Here is a 17,692-nt window from a genome sequence, read left to right as displayed (position 1 = left end):
TTAAAAATTAATTCCAATCCCAGGCTCTAGCCAGCCAGGATTAGGTTGGCAACTGTCAGCCAGAGGATGTTTTCTTCAGACACCCCCAAACTGAGGAATGACCGGACGGAAGAGATCCGAGAGCCGAATATGCTGCCTAAATTTAAAGGAGCATTGGAGACCTGCCTCTTCCAAAAGGTTTATCCAGGTGGTTTTTAAATTGTGAATTTTAAGTTCTTTTAATATGTGTACATTGTATTTGTCAATTTAAATCAATGTGTATTTAAGTGATGTATACAGGAGGAGCTACAGAGCCTGGGAAAGGTCCTTTCTTGGACCATAGCTGCCAGGATCCTCCAAAGGGATTCTGGGAGTTTTAATTCAAGATTACAATTTAGATTTTACTTTCTTTTCTTTCGTAGTGCATCCAAACAAATGTAGGCTGCATCCACACTGCAGAAATAATCCAGTTTCACGCCATTTTATCCTGGAAACTGTAGTTTTGCGAGACACTCAGTCTTTTCTGTCAGAGAGCTCTGATGCCACAACAAATTTCAATTTGCAGAATACCACAGCATGGAGACATGACACAGCATTAAAGTGGTGTCAAACCGGATTATTTCTGCAGTGTGGATGCAGCTGTATAAATCTGCCCATCAACGGCTGCAGAATTAATTCTCCTCTGACTGCAGAATTAATGCAGTTTGGCACCACTTGAATGGCCATGGATGCACCTTATGGGAATAATGGGATTTATAGTTTGTTGTGGTGACAGCGCTCTCTGACTGAGATGGCTAAATACCTCACAAAGCTACACATCCCAAGAGTCCCATAGCATGGAGCCAGAGCTATTAAGTGGCATCAAAGTGCATTATTCCTGCTGTGCGGATGCAGCCAATGTCTATTTTAATGGAGCCTCCATGTTCAAAGGCAGCCTAGGCTCTGTGGACAGCAATGGAGGGAAGGGAAAGTATGGCTGCCCAGCTCCTTCGGGGCTTCCCAGGCAACCCCTCCTCAGCCGTGGCGGGACGTGGGGCCACGGAAGAAGGCCAATGACGGCCTTGACCATGTGCTATGGGGCCCCTCTGTTTGTCCGTCTGCTCGCCTTCACTCACCTGCGTCCCTGGTGTCCCCTGCTGGCCGGGGGGTCCTGGCTCCCCTTGCGGACCCTGGCAAGGAACAAAGAGGAGAAGTCAGACCCTGGCCCACAAAATGGAAGGGGACAGGTTTGGGGTTGGGGGTCTGTGGACCCAAGGAGCCATAAATTTGAGGAAGGGATAAGGGGGCAATTTCCCCAAAATTGGAGACTGAGGCTGCTCTCGTCTCCATGAAATCGTCCCCTCGGGAAGCTGGAGAGGGTCCTTGTCTTTTCAATGGCGGTGCAGAAAAACAAATTTCATTCTGTGTTGCAACCATTTTAAGTGCAAGCAGGGCAGCGTTTAAAGCTTTGGGAAACCAAATACAATTTACATGAAATGTGGACGTTAAAGAACATTTTTCTAAGAAGACCCGCAGCTGGTACATGACACCATCTAAATTAAGGAAAATACATAAAAGTGACCATTTGAAATATTGGAAATGTGGAATAAATAGAGGGGTGCTCTACCACATTTGGAGGGTATGTCCACAAACAAAAGGATACTGGCTCAAAATACATAAAATAATGCAAATAATGTTGGAGTTATTTTTACTTAAGGGAAAGGTAGAAGGGAAAGAGATAAGAAAGCACCTGAAATGTACTAGCCTCAATGGAAATGGACAAATTAACTTGTCTTATTTAGAATAAAACAATTAAAAAATGGGGAAAAGAAGGGAAACCAAATGATTGTTTAATGTATAACTAACCAAAATTAGATATGCTTAAAATAACTGGAATACTGGTGTAATAAGATTAATGAGATAAGATTGCAATATAATAAGATTAATAAAATAAGATTAAGAATATAGCTCGCAGGGACAGAATAATAGCAAAGAGGATGATCAAAGAGGAGGTGGAAGAAAAGAAAATTTGTATGAAGGGAAGAATAAATAATAAATAATCAATCCCAGCGTGGAAAGTAAAGATCCGAGGCAGGAGGGAAGGGATAGAGGGATAACAGGTTTTGTGGGTTTAGCTTGTATATAGAAAATGAATAAGAGGGATAGATGTTTTGCATGTGTGTTATGGATAATGAAAAACTATGCTACTAAAAACTTTGGCAAACAAAGCTGTTAAGATGTTGGGTAGAGACACCCCTCTCCTTGCCCTGGAGAGCCGTGTTCGAAGGAAACAGGCCATAAAGGGGGCCTGTGAGACCCCTAATCGGCCCCCTGTCCAAAGAGAGCCCACGGCAGCTACTCACCAGGTTGCCCTTGGGTCCATGGGGTCCATCCATGCCTCGGACGCCCTACAGGGACACGGACAGATGGGAGGTTAGTGGTCTTAGGGCCGGGGGGTGGTCTGTGGAATGGGGGACCCTTCCCAAGACTTACCGGGGGTCCTGGGATGCCTGGGGGGCCTTTCGGGCCCAGCAAACCTCTGGGTCCCTGCAGGGGAAGGAAAGCAACAAGAGGAAGAGAAAGCACCCCGTTAATGAAGCAACACTTTTTTTATTTCATTTACTTTTTTTGCCGCCTCGTTCTCACAGGTTTGTAGGACTACCATGCAACAGAGTCGGTTTGATGGCAGATAACACACAACAACAACATCCCAAGCGCACTTGCCTCTTTGCCCGCTGTTCATGCAAACAATGTTTCTCCCGTGTTTTTGGAATATTTGGAAAGATGGTAGATATTTGCACAATATTTTGGTCTTCATCTTCTTCTTCTTCTTTTATTTACTTATATCCCATCTTTCTCCCAATATATGGGCTCAAGATGGCACACAGTAAATTTAAATACAATACACTACAAAACAGTGGTCTTTGCTGGACCATGAGAGGTGCGCTCCTTCCCAGAATCCCTTGCAGGACTCGGAGGTACGTACCGGTTCTCCTGGAAGGCCCCTTGGTCCGACTTCTCCATCATCTCCCTGGAATCAGAAGAAGGATAAAAAAGCATCACCTGGAATTTCGGAGTCTGGGTCCAGAGGCAGAGAGGCAGTTGCTTCGTGGGAAGCAATGTCCTCCCAAATCCTGCATTTATGCCCCCCTCCTTTCCCTGTGTTTGGAGACTCCTCATTCAGCCCCATATATCCCATGACCCTCACCTTCTGCCTTTTAACAAACTCAAGTGGCTAGTCCACAAGGAACTAAGTGGCGGCGTCCGCAGAGGACAGGATACTCCAGGAGCAACTAGTTAGGAATGATTACAGCAGAGAAATGACCACAAAACAGTCATTTCTACCAAGTCCCTGGCCAGGTCTGGATGGGGCAAATAAAACAGTCTCCTTGTCCATTCAGCATGGAGTCTAGACTACACAGGGGTCACCCTGTCCTCTTGACCAAGAGGTCTATCTGCATTGGTTATTCACACTGCCAACGATGCCAATCATTTAAAATGTTGGAGGAAACCCAATTATCAATTATCCGAGATGAAATGGGTTTTTTGACAGCCCCCACCAAATTTAATTGGATGCATTCGAAATGCATGTGAACAACAAAGATTCAACCCAGATTATTTTCACCGTCTGAATAACCCCTGAGATTATTCGCAGAGTCACACTAAAAACAACAATGTCTGAATAATCCCTGGAGCAACTAGTGACTTTTTAAAAACCATTTAAAGAGTATTATATCCCAGGTTTGGCACTAAATGGGTCAGACGTCATCCGATTAGGACTGTCATCACCAGATTTGAGGACTGTGTCTTGTGTTGTATGGACTTCCGGCCAAGAGGATGGAGTAGGCATTTGATTTTGCCCGTCCAGACATGGCCAGCGACTGGCTAGAAATGATGGATTCTTGTGTGATCAATTTCCTGCCATGGTCATTCACAACTGGTTTCATGCGAGCCTTCAAACTCCTCCAAACTCCTTTCTCCCATTTCTATCTGTCCTTTTAACTCAGTAACTTGTTCATTTTCTTTTTCAACCTTTCATCCTACACTGTATAAATTCGTCTGGCTGGAAGGCAGGATATAAATCAGCCATCTGTATCCAAGGGTTTGGTATCCACCAATTCAACCAACTATGGCTCGAAAATATTGCAATATCAAACCTTTTGAGTTGTTCACTGTTTTATATCAAGGATGCCATTTACAGTCAGCTCTCTATATCCATGGATTCTTTATCCACCAATTCAAGCATCCACGGCTTCAAAAATATTCAATATCTATCTATCTATCTATCTATTCCAAAAAGCATACCTTGATTTTGCTGTTTTATATAAGGTATTCAACTTATATTACAGGATTTTGGTGTCTTGGAATGAAATCCGCCCACCCGAAATCGCTCCTTTTTCCTAATTAATCCGTAGTTCTTACCCTCTCGCCGTCTTCTCCCGGAGGGCCATGGATCCCTTGCGATCCGGAGTCTCCCTAGCAGGGAAAGGGAGTAAAAGTTGCAATTAAAATGCTTGTAGACCTAATTTAAAATAGCTGCTCTCCTGTCCCCCATCTCCCTCCATCCAGAGGAACCTGGGAATTGTAGTTTTCTGGTAGGATTTTGTGACCGCTGAGCTCCTTTCGGTTGCATCTGGACTCCGGATGCTCAGTGGGTGAATTTCAGTAATGCAGAAACGCTTCTGAGCGAATGGATTGATCTCCACAAAAGCTCATGTAAAATATAAACTAGTCTTTCCAAGTGTGTGTGTGTGTGTGTGTATTAATTTTTTTGAAATACATTAAAAATTACAAAGGTCAAAAAAGGAAAGGAAAGAAGAAGAAGAAAAGAGAACAAAGTAAAAGAAGAAGAAGAAAGGGACTTCTGGTCTTCCATTCAGCAGCTATACATATACAATGATTCATGCCGCTCTCTCATATCATTTAAAGAATTATTTCCCAACATTTGTTTCTTGCTGTTATGTAAACAGGAAACAGGAAACAGTGAAATATAATATCAAGAAAAATATTTTGAGACAGAAAGAGGGTGAGTGGGGAAATAATGTAGATGATATACAAGAGATGTAAAATATACTTGCTTATTAAGAAATGTAATTAAAAAAGAAAGAAATGGGGGGAGGAGGAGGCGGTCAATGGGGGGCTGACATCATGTGAGTGACCGCACCAAGTGACCCAGACCCTAGGGAGGCCACTGACCCCCATTGGCCCTCCATTCCAGCCCACTGCTCAGTACAGGATCTCCAGCATGGAGCAAGAGAGAAGAATGTGGGAGCCTTGAAGATCCTAAGGACACCATCACGGCCTCCTCCTTCTGCTGTGAATACTAGGCGGCACTTCTTCTACTATGCTTACCCTGTGTCCTTTCTCCCCTGGGAGGCCTGGAAGTCCGTCGAACCCTCGTTCGCCCTGCGGAGAGGAAAGAAAGACCCGGGTCCCCTGAGTCTTTGACCAGAGAAGGGGACCTCAAACAGAGACTATGGAGATTGTCCCACAGGGCTAAGAGACGGGAGAGAAACTGGGTGCTCCTGCCATTATTGCGCACATGTTTTCACCTGACTTTGCAGTCATCCCGTACTTTGACATAAAGGGTAAGGATCCTAGACTTCCTTGTTTTTTTTAATTTTTATACATTTTTAATAAAACAAAACATTAAAAAATCCCAGCTATTTATTTCATCATACTACAACGTTATATACAACTCCATACATTGCAAACTTCCTTTGTTCCTGCTATATAAACACCTTGCTTTTTCCTACTGTTGTATATTTGTCTTTTTTGATTTCCATTTAATCACCGTATCTCTCATTATTATTCTATGTACCATACCCTTCCATACAAAATTAATGGAGGCTCTCCTTCCATTTCTAGATTTGCTTGCCCTCTTATTGCCATCTTTTCTTGCAATATACTTGGATTGGGGATCACGCTTCATTTTGCCGATCAGTATCTCCTTGATTTATCAAAGTCGTTCAGTCATTCCTGTTTTTCCCCATTCTCTCCTATTATTAGCCTTGCTGCTGTCATCCAAATAGGATAACTCTTTAGTATTTCTTTTCGACTTGAGGATTTATTTTGTCCAACATGTTTAACACATAAATTTCAGTCTTTAATTCAAAACTTATTTCCAACATTTCTTGGATCTTAAGATGGATTTGTTTCCAAAAAGAATTTTAACAGGGAAACTCTGCGGAAGCCAAAAACGTTTCCTTCACACGATGGCAGAGCAAACCAGGAACTTTCCCAGACTGCCTTTCAGTTCTCATCGCTGCGACTGTTACTGGGGTTATCTCATATTTTGAGGCGCAGGGCACCATTTTGTTTCAGCTGGATAAAAATAAATGTAAAATAATGTTGTGAAATATATCAAGTTTATTTTGTTCTGTTCGGGACGGAACCATGATTCTCAGACATGCGCAGTAATGCCGAAGCAGTGCATGCACAAAATGTTTGATAACAATATATAAATAATACAAGAATACAGAATGCAATTGTGTTTCTCTGCCATTTTTGTATCATTATTACTACGGGGCTTGGCAGACCGCTGCTAAGAAGTGGCAGTGTGCCACCCCTGGAAGCCCTGGGTCGAGGATGCGGCAACCACACCATGCCCCCAACCTGGCACAAAAAGAACCCGCAAAAAGTGGGTTATTTTTGTGCCACCCTTTCCAGTGCCACCGCAGCTTTTACGTGTCTCTTTGGTACGATGTGTCTACATACTGCGCCAAAGACATGGCATTATGCTGCCCGCTGTGTGGTTGATTGGGTGATGTGACATTGATATGACACCACATCCCCATTCTGCCCTCACGATGGCATTTTTTGCTGGTCTGTTGAGGGTCCAAGTGTGAAAATATCACTATCGCACGGTTTTCCCGCCAACTTCCAATGGTGCAGTTGTAATGGAATTGGCCCTTGTGTGATCATCTCCAAACCCTGATGGACCCACAGAAGGCGCTAGACCCAGAGGTGGAGGAAACACCTTCAGGTGCCACCTTACCTTGGCACCAGACTCCCCTGGCATCCCCCGGGCGCCATCTGCGCCGGCACGGCCCTGCGGGAAAGACCAGAGAAAATGCAACAGGGTGAACAAGGTTACTCCCACATCGCTGGCATATTTGGAAAAGTTGCCAGATATCTGTTGTGCAAATACCTTGGTATTTGCCTTGGCCACAGGCCTCCTTGCCATCTTCCCTGGTTTTCTAAAGCAACTTCTCCTCCTCCTCCTCCTCCTCCTTCGCCTCCTTTTCGCTATTTTTACATTTTTATTTACTTATTTTGTTATTTATTTTTAAAAAATCTCACCTTCCTTCCCATAATGGATCTAAGGGATCCCACCACACAAACTTTTAAAAAATGATACTGATAAAAACCACAGGAAAATCTTTTCAAAACCATTAAAAGCCACAGCTTTTCAAAGAATTTCAAGACAGACATTCCTCTACATTTGTGGCTTTGACTTTTATGCATTTCATTATTCATTGATTTTGTTTCTCTAGGAATCTGTAGATCGTGCAGAGCAACTTTATGGTCAATGTCCACATGAAATCATGTCGGAGGACTTAGTGATTCCTAGAGAGAACACTTCTCTAGGCATTTGTAGCTCCTTCAGTACAATTCTATGGTCAGTTTCCAGCACATGTTGACCACAGAGTTGTGCTGGAGGACCTAGAGATTCCTAGACTTCTCTAGGCATCTGTAGGTCCTCCAACGCAATTCCATGGTCAATGTCTGGCGCATGTTGACCACAGAGTTGCGCTGGAGGAGCTAGAGATTCCTAGAGAAGTGTTCTCTCAGGTTAAAATATACAGGCACTTTTTATTTGTGTTTCCCCACTTTCCCCCAACCCCAGTAAATGTGAAAGGCCCACTCTGCTCTGGAAAATTAGAAAGAGGGGAGGCACAACAACAGACACATGCACACCACTGAAGAGACTCTCACTGCGAAAATGACAGCCCTTGCTCTTAGTGTTTTTTGAAAAGTTACTTTTCTGGATTGTTTTGATAGACAAGTTCAGTTTTTAAAAAAAGCAAGGAAGGAAGAAACTTACCCGACGTCCAGGCTTCCCTGGGGGTCCGGTCAAGCCATTGGGTCCCCGCGGCCCCTGGCAAGGAAAAGCACATCCTGAGTTGCCTGGTCAAGGAGGGTCTCCGGTTGGAAGGGAATGAAAGGGGGACCTGATGTCTTCACACACCCCTTTTCTCCTCACACGCTCATGAGATGCACATAGTCACACTCAAGTGTATTGTCTCTCACACACCTCCTGTCTGCACACACATACTTTCTCTTATACATGTCCAGGAATACAAGTTGCATCTCCCTTATTATCCAAAACGCTCAGGACCAGGAGAGTTTCAGGCTTCAGATTTTGGAATATTTGCATGCATACACAATGAGATATTTTGGAGACGGGACCCAAGTCCAAACATGAAATCCATTTATGTTTTGAATAAACCTTATTCAATTACCAAAAGGCATTTTTGTGCATGGAACAACGTCAGAAAGCAAAGGTGTCCCTACATCTCAGCCAAACCCTTGGACCATTTTGGATTTGGGGGCATTTGCATCAAGATATCTTGGAGATGGGGCCCATGTCTAAACATGAAATGTATTTATGTTTCACATAAACCTTATACACACAGCCTGAAGGTAATTTTATACACAATGTTTTAAAAATAATTTTGTGCATGAAATGTGGTTTGTGCCCATTGAACCATCACAAAAGTCAAGGGGTCACTCTGTCTCAGCCCCCATGAAAAAAAGTTTGGGATTTTGGAGTGTTTTTGGATTTTGGCATTCCAGATACGGGAGACTCGACATCTGTAATCCACAAAATCATGTACACTCTCTCTTACACACACATAAACACCCATATTCTTTCACACATATCTCTTCTATAAGGCACATGCATTCCCTTGCACACATTCTCTCACACACACACATACACACATTATCACATATTTGACATATTCCAGACCCTTACATTCATGCACACTCCTTCACTTATTTGTCTCACTCCTGTGAGACACAGATGCTCTCCATACACGCATGACTGCACAAACGCAACACACACCATACACAAGAAAGGGTTTTGGGGGCCATCAACTGAAGCCCTTTAAACATCTGGTTGTAGGGAATGCGGGGGGGCAACTGTTCTGGGGGGGGATTTTCCATCGTGACACAAGGCAATGCCTTCCTGCAGGGCAGGTGGGCTTCCAAAAAAAACCCTGGGAGCACTAAGGAAGAGATCTTAGCTCTGATTGGATGCTTCTTGCTCCGTTGGAGCTGGCAGAGCAAGGTCTTGAGGTTCCTCCTTTTGGGGTCAAAGGAGACCTTAAAAAGATGCAATTCCAAAGATGGAGGTCCTGAGGGTGCAACCAGGAAATCTAGGACCCCCATGAATCTTCACCTGAGGTCAAAGGTCACCTTACCTGGAAGCCAAAGTCTCCTGCTTCCCCCTTCACGCCAGGGCTGCCAGGTTGACCCTGGAAGAGAAAAGTGTCATGATCAGCTGGTCTTTGGAGGTGGACAGGGGAACACATGGGTCAACACTACCTTCCGCACTGTCCAATTCCAGCATTACGGTTCCACTTTAACTCCCATGGTGGCTCCATCATCCAACGCAAACCTGAGATTTGCAAACCTGGCAGAGAATTCTAAGCACCTTTGCCCCCAAACATCAAGTCCCAGGATCCCATTGGATGTTGCCATGATGGGAAGTGGAATCATATCATTGTAAGTAGGTAGTGCGGACAGGACTCTGAATCCGCTGGTCCAGAAATGCATCCTGCTGAGGAGTGTTTTTTGTGTGAGAGAGGAGAGATGCTCTAGGCAACACAACTGCAGGGGGATTAGGCAGAACACAGCGATACTTTGGCATATCTTAAAAGCAACCACAGCACTCCAGATTCATGGATTAGCATTGATTAATCTAGCACTCAAGACTCTCTAAAATGAGAGAAAGGGCTGGGGAAAGCTGTGCGCAAAGGTACAGAAGTAACGTCTCCTCAGTTCTGGTGCAAATAAGTAACACAGGTAATGCTTGACTTACCCTTGCACAGTTCTCACCTGAACTGCAAAAGTGATGCATCTTGACACCACTTTAACTGCCATAGCAGCTCCATGCTGTGGGATCCTGGGATTTGTAGTTCACTGTGGCACCGGAGGCCTCTGACAGGGAATATCTCACCAAACTACAAGTCCCAGGATTCCATAGCATTAAGCCACCATTGAGTACTACTGTCAGACTGCATTAGTTTGGCAGTGCAGAGGAGACCACAGAAAGAAGTTCAGATATTTTTGCCCCCCACTGGATGAAATTACTCTGCCAGAGTTTTAAAAGATCTCCTCAAATGATTCCCCCCCCCAAAAAAAATTTAGGGGCTCTTCTGTGAAAACCTTGTCCTTGCAAAACTCTAAACAACACCATGCTATACTGTGTGTGTGTATATATATATATATATATATAGTGCAAAAGGAATTTTCACACACAAAAAGGTCCTGAAATATTTGCAGATAAAGAAGCTGTGTTTTGTGAAAATTCCTTTTGCAGAAGCAAATATTATTTATATAAACATATATCACACACACACACCTATATGTTTACATAAATAATATTTGTTTGTGCAAAAGGAATTTCCATTTTAAAAGGCCCCTGAAATACGAAAAACCATCCAAACATGAACAAAACATCTGGCCATCTTGCCCAGTGGGGAGTGGACATTTTTGGACATGCTTTTCCCCGTCTGCAGGAGAATGAAATAAGCAGAATTGCCATCCTTGGGATATATAGTTGTTTGTGCAACCATCAAGCTTTTCTTGGATGCGATTCTTCCTCAATGAGAGTGTGAAAATTTGAAAGGATTCCTTGCACCCCTAAAATACAGACACACATGCAGAGGGCAAACTCTGGACCCCATAAAACAAGACCTGTTATTTTAGTCCTTCTTCAGCTCCCAAAAAGGACAAATACCCACCAAGATGCCCGGCCGGCCGGTGTATCCCATGGGTCCTGGGGGGCCGCGCAAGGCCATCTGTGGGGTGAAGGAAAAAGAGTTAGGGGGTTAGACCTCTGCAAAGCCACATAGAGACCCCAGAAAGGGCACCAGAAATAAAACGTGGGGTTTGTGACTGCATATGTGACATTTTCGTAGAAGAATGCAAAAGAGTTGCCAGTGTTAGTCCTTGCACCCCTCTTTAACTATCCTGGAAAACTGGGATTCATAGTTTGGTGGAGGAACTCTGTGATCCTCTCCCTTTTGACAGTGCCTCCAAGCAAACTACAAATCCCAGGATCCTACAAGAAACCTTGGTGTTAGTCTAGGATATCAGTTTGCGAAGGGATCTTGTAGCACCTTTGAGACCAAGGGGCTACATAGACCAGCATCAAAGGCCGTCGTGGGGGCATGGCAACCCTAAGTCTGCCCCCACACCAGCGCGACACCACACACCCTACCATATGCCAGGCAGCGTCACAGCACTCCTCTGGCACTGCATCCAGATGATGCAGCACTAAAAGAGCGCAGAGAAGCTGTGGCACCAGCAGGTATGACGCCTTTTCCATGGCGCAGAAAGGCTCTTTTTGCAGCTTCTTTTTGCACTGCGGAAAGGCCATATCAGGTCTGCAGCGTGTGGATGCCGCAACCCAGATCTGGCGAAGAAAAGGGTGGCTGCAGGCCAAACCTTAGGGGCAATCTGTACAGCCAGTCACTGAAAGAAAGAAGTTGTAGCATAGCTTTACTTCTTCTATGCATCTGAGGAAACAGAATTTGGGCATCCACACTGTAGAAATAATACAGTTTGACCCCACTTTAAGTGCTGTAGCTGTATCTTATGGGGATCCTGGGATTTGTAGTTTTGCAAGGTCTTCTCTGCTCAAATGTACTGGTGCCTCGCCAAACTGCAAATCCCAGGATTCCATAGGACAGAGTCACAACAGTTAAAAGTGGTGTTGAAACCAGTATGAAATCAGAACAGAGTCTAGGATCTTCCCGTTAGTTTGGTTGTGCCCACAGGCCGTGTCCGTCTCGGCAAGCAGTCCGGACAATCCCAGGTTCTGGTGCAAAATGCCTGGATGACGTACGGCCAATTCAGCACAGAAACCAGAGTATGCCACCCTTAACATGGATTACAATGAATTATCCTTGGTTGCAATGCCCGGCGCCTGTTTACAAGGTGACACCGGCGCGAATCAGACAGAGGTCAGAATGAGGCACCCAGCATCAATCCCATACTGCTGGGTCCCTCGTTCCGACTTGATTCTGCCGGCATCAAATCCCATGCAAATAGCCACCCAGCGTCACAATGGCGGCCCCAGAAAATGCAGTGGCAGGAACACTGGTGAAACTCCAGGGCCAGAATATGCCAAACTGCTTGCAGATTATCCCGATTCATGCGGATCCAGCCTCGCTTAACAGAGCATATTTATTTATTTATCGCCCCATTTTGCTCCCAAAAAGTATCTTACATCATAGATCAAAACTGAGCAAACATAAAAGTGTGATATACCATGTTTGTTTTAAAAAAGGAATAGTACGTGCAACTATTTTTAAAAGCAATTAAAGCACTTAAAATGCACAATGCCTGTTGAACAGAATGATATGCGTGGGAGCAGCCACCAGGAAGCCCTCTTCCCATGCCCTATTGCCGCTACTCGGGGACTGTAGCTCCAGTAAGAGGTACCTCACTTGTGGGGTTCCTCAGGGGGCTATTTTGTCCCCGATGTTATTTAACATCTATATGAAGCCGCTGGGTGAGATAATGCAGAGTTATGGTGCTGGGTGTTATCAGTATGCTGATGACACCCAAATCTATTTCTCCGTATCTCGTTCGTCGGCCTCGAATTCCGATGGCATCTCTTCTCTCAATGAATGTCTTCAGGCGGTAATGGGCTGGATGAGGAAAAACAGATTGAAACTGAATCCAGACAAGACGGAGGTGCTCATGGTAGCGGCCCCGAAACCAAGAATTGGGTTGCAACCTCCAGTCCTGGATGGGGTCACACTCTCCTCCAGTGACTGTGTTCGCAGTCTGGGGGTGCTCCTTGACTCGTCGCTCCTGATGACAAATCAGGTAAATGCGACGGTCAGGAGTGCCTGTTATCAGCTTCGGCTGATACGCCAGCTGCGCCCTTTTCTGGAAGTAAGGGATCTCGAGACGGTTGTGCACGCACTGGTAACCTCACGCCTTGATTTCTGTAATGCACTCTACATGGGGCTACCCCTGTGCTTGACTCGGAAATTACAGCTGGTTCAAAACATGGCAGCCAGGCTTGTGTCAGGTACATCTAGGAGGGACCACATTACTCCGGTTTTGAGGTCTCTCCACTGGCTGCCTATCAGCTTCCGGGCCCAGTACAAGGTGTTGGTTATCACCTTTAAAGCCCTAAATGGCTTGGGTCCAAACTATCTTAGAGACCGCCTCCTCCCATACAATCCTCCCCGCGCTCTCCGGTCCTCTGGGAGGAACTTACTACAGCCTCTAAAATCTAGGCTTGCGGCGACCTCCCAGAGGGCGTTCTCTGCTGTCGCCCCCAAACTCTGGAACGACCTGCCGGATGAGATCCGTCAGATAACATCATTAGACAGCTTTAAAAAAGCGGTCAAGACGGATCTCTTCCGGCAGGCCTTTCCAGATTCCCAGGTTCCCTGATTCCCTGATTCCTCCCGTGGCCCCATCTTAGTGATGGTTGAGGATCAACAGAGGGATATCAGGGTTTTTAGTTTTAACTGCTATTTTTATGCTTGATATTGTGTTTTTAATATGTTATATTGTTTAATACTGTCTTAAGGGGGGGAGGGATAAAGTGTTTTTAATTGTCATATTTTATATTTTACTGTTGTTAACCGCCCGGATTGGTTTGCCAGAGGGCGGTATACAAATAAATATTATTATTATTATTATTATTATTTAATTTATTTCATTTCTGTCCAGCGGGATACAAATTAATCGCATCGTCTGTAGTTGCATTGCATCGTCTGCAAACGGGAGAAGGATTCCTTCTTCCCATTATCTAAGTAGCACCAGCGGGATTCTTCCCCAAATTTCCTTTCCATATTTCTGCACACACAGATACACAATCCCACCCTGATGGCTTAAATCCAGACTCACGCGGGCTTGCTGCAGGAAGGCTTGGGCTTGGGCTTCTTGGGCGGCCACCACGGGCCCCTTGCCGCCTCCGCTGCTCCCGAAACGGAACTGGAAGAGGAAAAAACGGAGAGTTACGACAGACCTGTGGTGCCCCGTTTTTAATTTTACATCCTTTCTGCTTGCTCCAAAGATGCATTGCCTTTGCACCAGGAAATGGCACCAGCCTTGGCATTGGGCCCTTTGGATCACAACTGGAGAGAGTTGCCAAATCCAAGATTGCTCCCCATTCTCCAGAACCTTTCCATCTCAAGCACTTTTCTCAATCTTTTTCTCGCCGCATGGTCCTCACTGGCAGGCCATGTTTCTTACACGTCTTCTTTGAGGCTGACTTATTAGGTGTTCCAAGATGTCCTTGCTGTCTGTAGGGCATGATCCAGTCGTTTGTTATTTTCTGCTAGCAGGATGGTGTCATCTGCATAGCTTTAGATGTCGGTGTTCCTCTAATTTCAAGCCCTTTGCCCTCAAATTCAAATCGTGGCATGATAATGCCCTCTTGATGGATGATGCAGGGCCCAAACCCCACTTCTGGTGCAGTCGGACAAATCCATTCAGCATCAAACCGGTGGTATACTCCTTTTTATAATGAATGCTAAAAATGTGCCTTTTGCTCTGTATCGTCCCAGAAAGCCTGGAGTCCTCGGTTGCGATGCCCAGCAGCTGTTTACAATGCATACCGCTATGTTGTCCGGCACGGTAGCAGTCAGTTGCTCACTCTGAGGTCAGAACGTCCAACACTTGTTCTAACTTCACAGCTGGTGACGTGCCATGGGGGCAGTACCAGTTGGCACAGCAGGACACACACGCAAACAGATGTATGGCATTGCAATGGGAGTGCCAGGTAATGGGGAAGTTTCAGGACCAGGATACCCTTAGAGTGTATTCTGGCCCATGCAGCCACCACTTTGATGTTTCCCTGATGTTTTGCTGTTGGACAGCTCCACAAGGAATAAAACCTGCAGATAATTCACCGCACTCGCGCACTGGAAGCATTTGGTCACTTCTGGACACAGTCAGCCAGCCCAGTAAGACCCACCATTGCTAAATATTGTGCAGAGCCTCCTCCTGCTCAGCACCCCAAGATCAGGGGACCCCTCAGGGCCTTATTCTGGCTCCCCCCGTTCCTGACTCACCGGGAGCATCATGGAAGTGCCGGGAGGTCCGGGTCTGCCGTCTGATCCAGGAAGACCAGGTCGCCCTGGAGGACCCTGCAGGAGAGAGCAGAGAGCGCTGAGTGCAAAATGTCCAGGCAGTTTGGGAAGGAAGCCATTTTGGGGCCCCATTCATGGACAAAGTGTGGGTGTGTATAGGGTGAATCATAGAACTGGAAGCACTCTGTATTCCTGCATGGCAGAAGAGGGTTGGACTGGAGGGCCCTTAGGGGTCCCTTCCAACTCCAGGATCCTATGTATTCCTGCATGGCAGAAGGGGGCTGGACTGGATGGCCTTTCAGGGATCCCTTCCAACTATAGGATCCTATGTATTCCTGCATGGCAGAAGAAGAGGTTTGTACTGGATGGCACTTGGGGGTCCCTTCTAACTCTAGGGTCCTATGTATTCCTGCAGGGCAGAAGTCCCTGTTGCTCCTTACTCACCCTCTCTCCAGAGTCGCCGGGGGGTCCGGGGGGTCCCTGTGTACCTCGTGGGCCACTCATGCCCTGCAAGGAGAAGAAAGAGACATAACTGGGGTCTGCAGCTGTTTGTGTGCCAACAAAGAAGGGGGCAAGGGACGGAGGGTATTCTCTCGCACCCTGACCCTTGCAATGCCATTGTCCACACATCTCTTACCGGGGGTCCTTCTGGTCCAGGGGCTCCCTCCACCAACATGCCCTATAGAGGAAGAAAGAAGGAGAAAATACATGGAAAAGAAGGGTTGGTTACAACCAAGGCACACGTTTATGTGCAGCCGGAGAGCTCTAGTGCCTCCCACAAACTGCAAATCCCAGAGCAGGAGTGCCATCTGCACTACAGAATTATGCCAGCTTGATGCCACTTTGCACGTTACTAGATCCTGGGAATGGCTTCTAGTAAACTATAGGATTCTAAGTACTGTACTGTCAGTCCTCTACATCCATGGATTCCATCATCCACAGTTTGGAAATATTTCCCAAAAAAGCCTTGTTTTTGCTATTTTATATAAAAAAATACCAGTGTGTTTATAGATCTTAAGCATGCACAGAGGGTCCTGGGACCAAAACCCAACGGATATCAAGGGCCCCCTGGACCTCCCCAAAAATTCAAATCCCAGGGGGCTAACAGAGAGGGCTGAGCCAATGATGGCTAAAGTACAACTGAGCTACTATATCAATATGCGGTCCACAGCCAAACAAGAGTCTCTGAGTAATTTGAGTTATAGCACCGTGGTTCCACTTTAGCTGTCATGGAAAGAGGCTATGGGATCCTGAGATGTGCAGTTCTAGATGCTTAGGGTGCTTAGCTCTCCCAGTGTCTCCCTCAAATTACACATCCCAGGATCTCACAGCACTGAGACAGTGATGGGTTTAAAGGGCAAGTGAACTAATATCATGAAAAGTATGGTTAAAGTGCAATTGAAGTACTGCAGTGAGAAACTACAAATCCCACATTTCCAAGCCAAGGACGGTCAAAGTGAAATTGCACTACTGTAATTAAAAACTACAAATTCCACAGTTCCAAGACAATTGAACTACTGTAATGAAAAGGGCTTAGATCTCTTAGCCAAAGAGCTTCCCCCTAACATCTCCTCCAAACTACAAATCCCAGGATCCCATAGAATGCAGCCATGGCATTTAAAGTGGACCCACAGTCCTACAATTGTGCCTCGTGGAAGAGACCGCTGCAACCTCCTCCTCATTCAGGGACCATCCTGCGATGGTGAGGGAAGGCACCCTCCATGCAAGGAGTTATAGTTTATGACACCAAAAACAGAAAGCCTGTGATTTTAGGGCTATTTTGAGATAACCACAAATCAGACGCTCAAATACACCCAGAGAAGAGTGTAATTTGTTGTTTGTCTGTGCCTTCGAGTCGTTTGCAACCGTTTCTAATCTTTCTCTACAAGATTTGTCCAGGAAGGGCTTGCATTTAGACTCATGGACCCCAAGGACCACCCAGTCCAACCCCATTTCACCCCATTTCATTTTCCTGCCCTAAGTGCAATACCTTACATTTCTCCCTGTTGAAATTCATTTTATTAGCTTTGGCCCAGCTTTCAAGTCTATTCAGGTCATTTTGAATTTCGATCCTATTCTCAGGGGTATTAGCTACTCCTCTTAGTTTGGTGTCATCTGCAAATTTGATAAGTATTCCCCCATTTCTGTCACCCAAGTCATTGATAAAGATGTTGAATAGCACTGGTCACTTCTCTCCAGGATGAAAAGGAACCATTGTTGAGCACCCTTTGGGTTCGGCCGGTCAACCAATTACAGATCCATGTAACAGTTGCCTTGTCTAGCCCACATTTTACAAGCTTGTTTGCAAGAATGTCATGGGAAACCATGTCAAAGGCCTTACTGAAATCAAGATCTACTACATCCACAGCATTCCCTTCATCTACCAAGATGGTCATTTTATCAAAGAAAGAGATAAGATTTGTCTGGCATGACTTCTTTCT

The 17,692-nt window shown here is 45.5% G+C and overlaps 1 protein-coding gene across 9 annotated transcripts in view; it reads right to left on the bottom strand.

The window, feature by feature from the left end:
- Positions 1-17,692, bottom strand: part of COL11A2 (collagen type XI alpha 2 chain) — a 95,168-nt gene that overhangs the window by 41,894 nt on the left and 35,582 nt on the right. For all 9 annotated transcript variants that reach the window (XM_042448153.1, XM_042448152.1, XM_042448155.1 and 6 more), the window contains 14 exons: positions 15,889-15,930; positions 15,696-15,758; positions 15,234-15,308; positions 14,065-14,151; positions 10,932-10,988; positions 9,387-9,440; positions 8,006-8,059; positions 6,956-7,009; positions 5,311-5,364; positions 4,381-4,434; positions 2,945-2,989; positions 2,452-2,505; positions 2,322-2,366; positions 1,095-1,148 (listed from right to left, as the gene is read on the bottom strand). In XM_042448153.1, the coding sequence (XP_042304087.1) occupies positions 1,095-1,148; positions 2,322-2,366; positions 2,452-2,505; positions 2,945-2,989; positions 4,381-4,434; positions 5,311-5,364; positions 6,956-7,009; positions 8,006-8,059; positions 9,387-9,440; positions 10,932-10,988; positions 14,065-14,151; positions 15,234-15,308; positions 15,696-15,758; positions 15,889-15,930 (792 nt within the window). The remainder of the gene's footprint in view (positions 1-1,094; positions 1,149-2,321; positions 2,367-2,451; positions 2,506-2,944; positions 2,990-4,380; positions 4,435-5,310; positions 5,365-6,955; positions 7,010-8,005; positions 8,060-9,386; positions 9,441-10,931; positions 10,989-14,064; positions 14,152-15,233; positions 15,309-15,695; positions 15,759-15,888; positions 15,931-17,692) is intronic.

Source organism: Sceloporus undulatus, chromosome 2 (genome assembly GCF_019175285.1).
Source record: "Sceloporus undulatus isolate JIND9_A2432 ecotype Alabama chromosome 2, SceUnd_v1.1, whole genome shotgun sequence".
Classification (NCBI taxonomy): domain Eukaryota; kingdom Metazoa; phylum Chordata; class Lepidosauria; order Squamata; family Phrynosomatidae; genus Sceloporus; species Sceloporus undulatus.
This window is presented reverse-complemented; position numbering and strand designations above follow the sequence as displayed.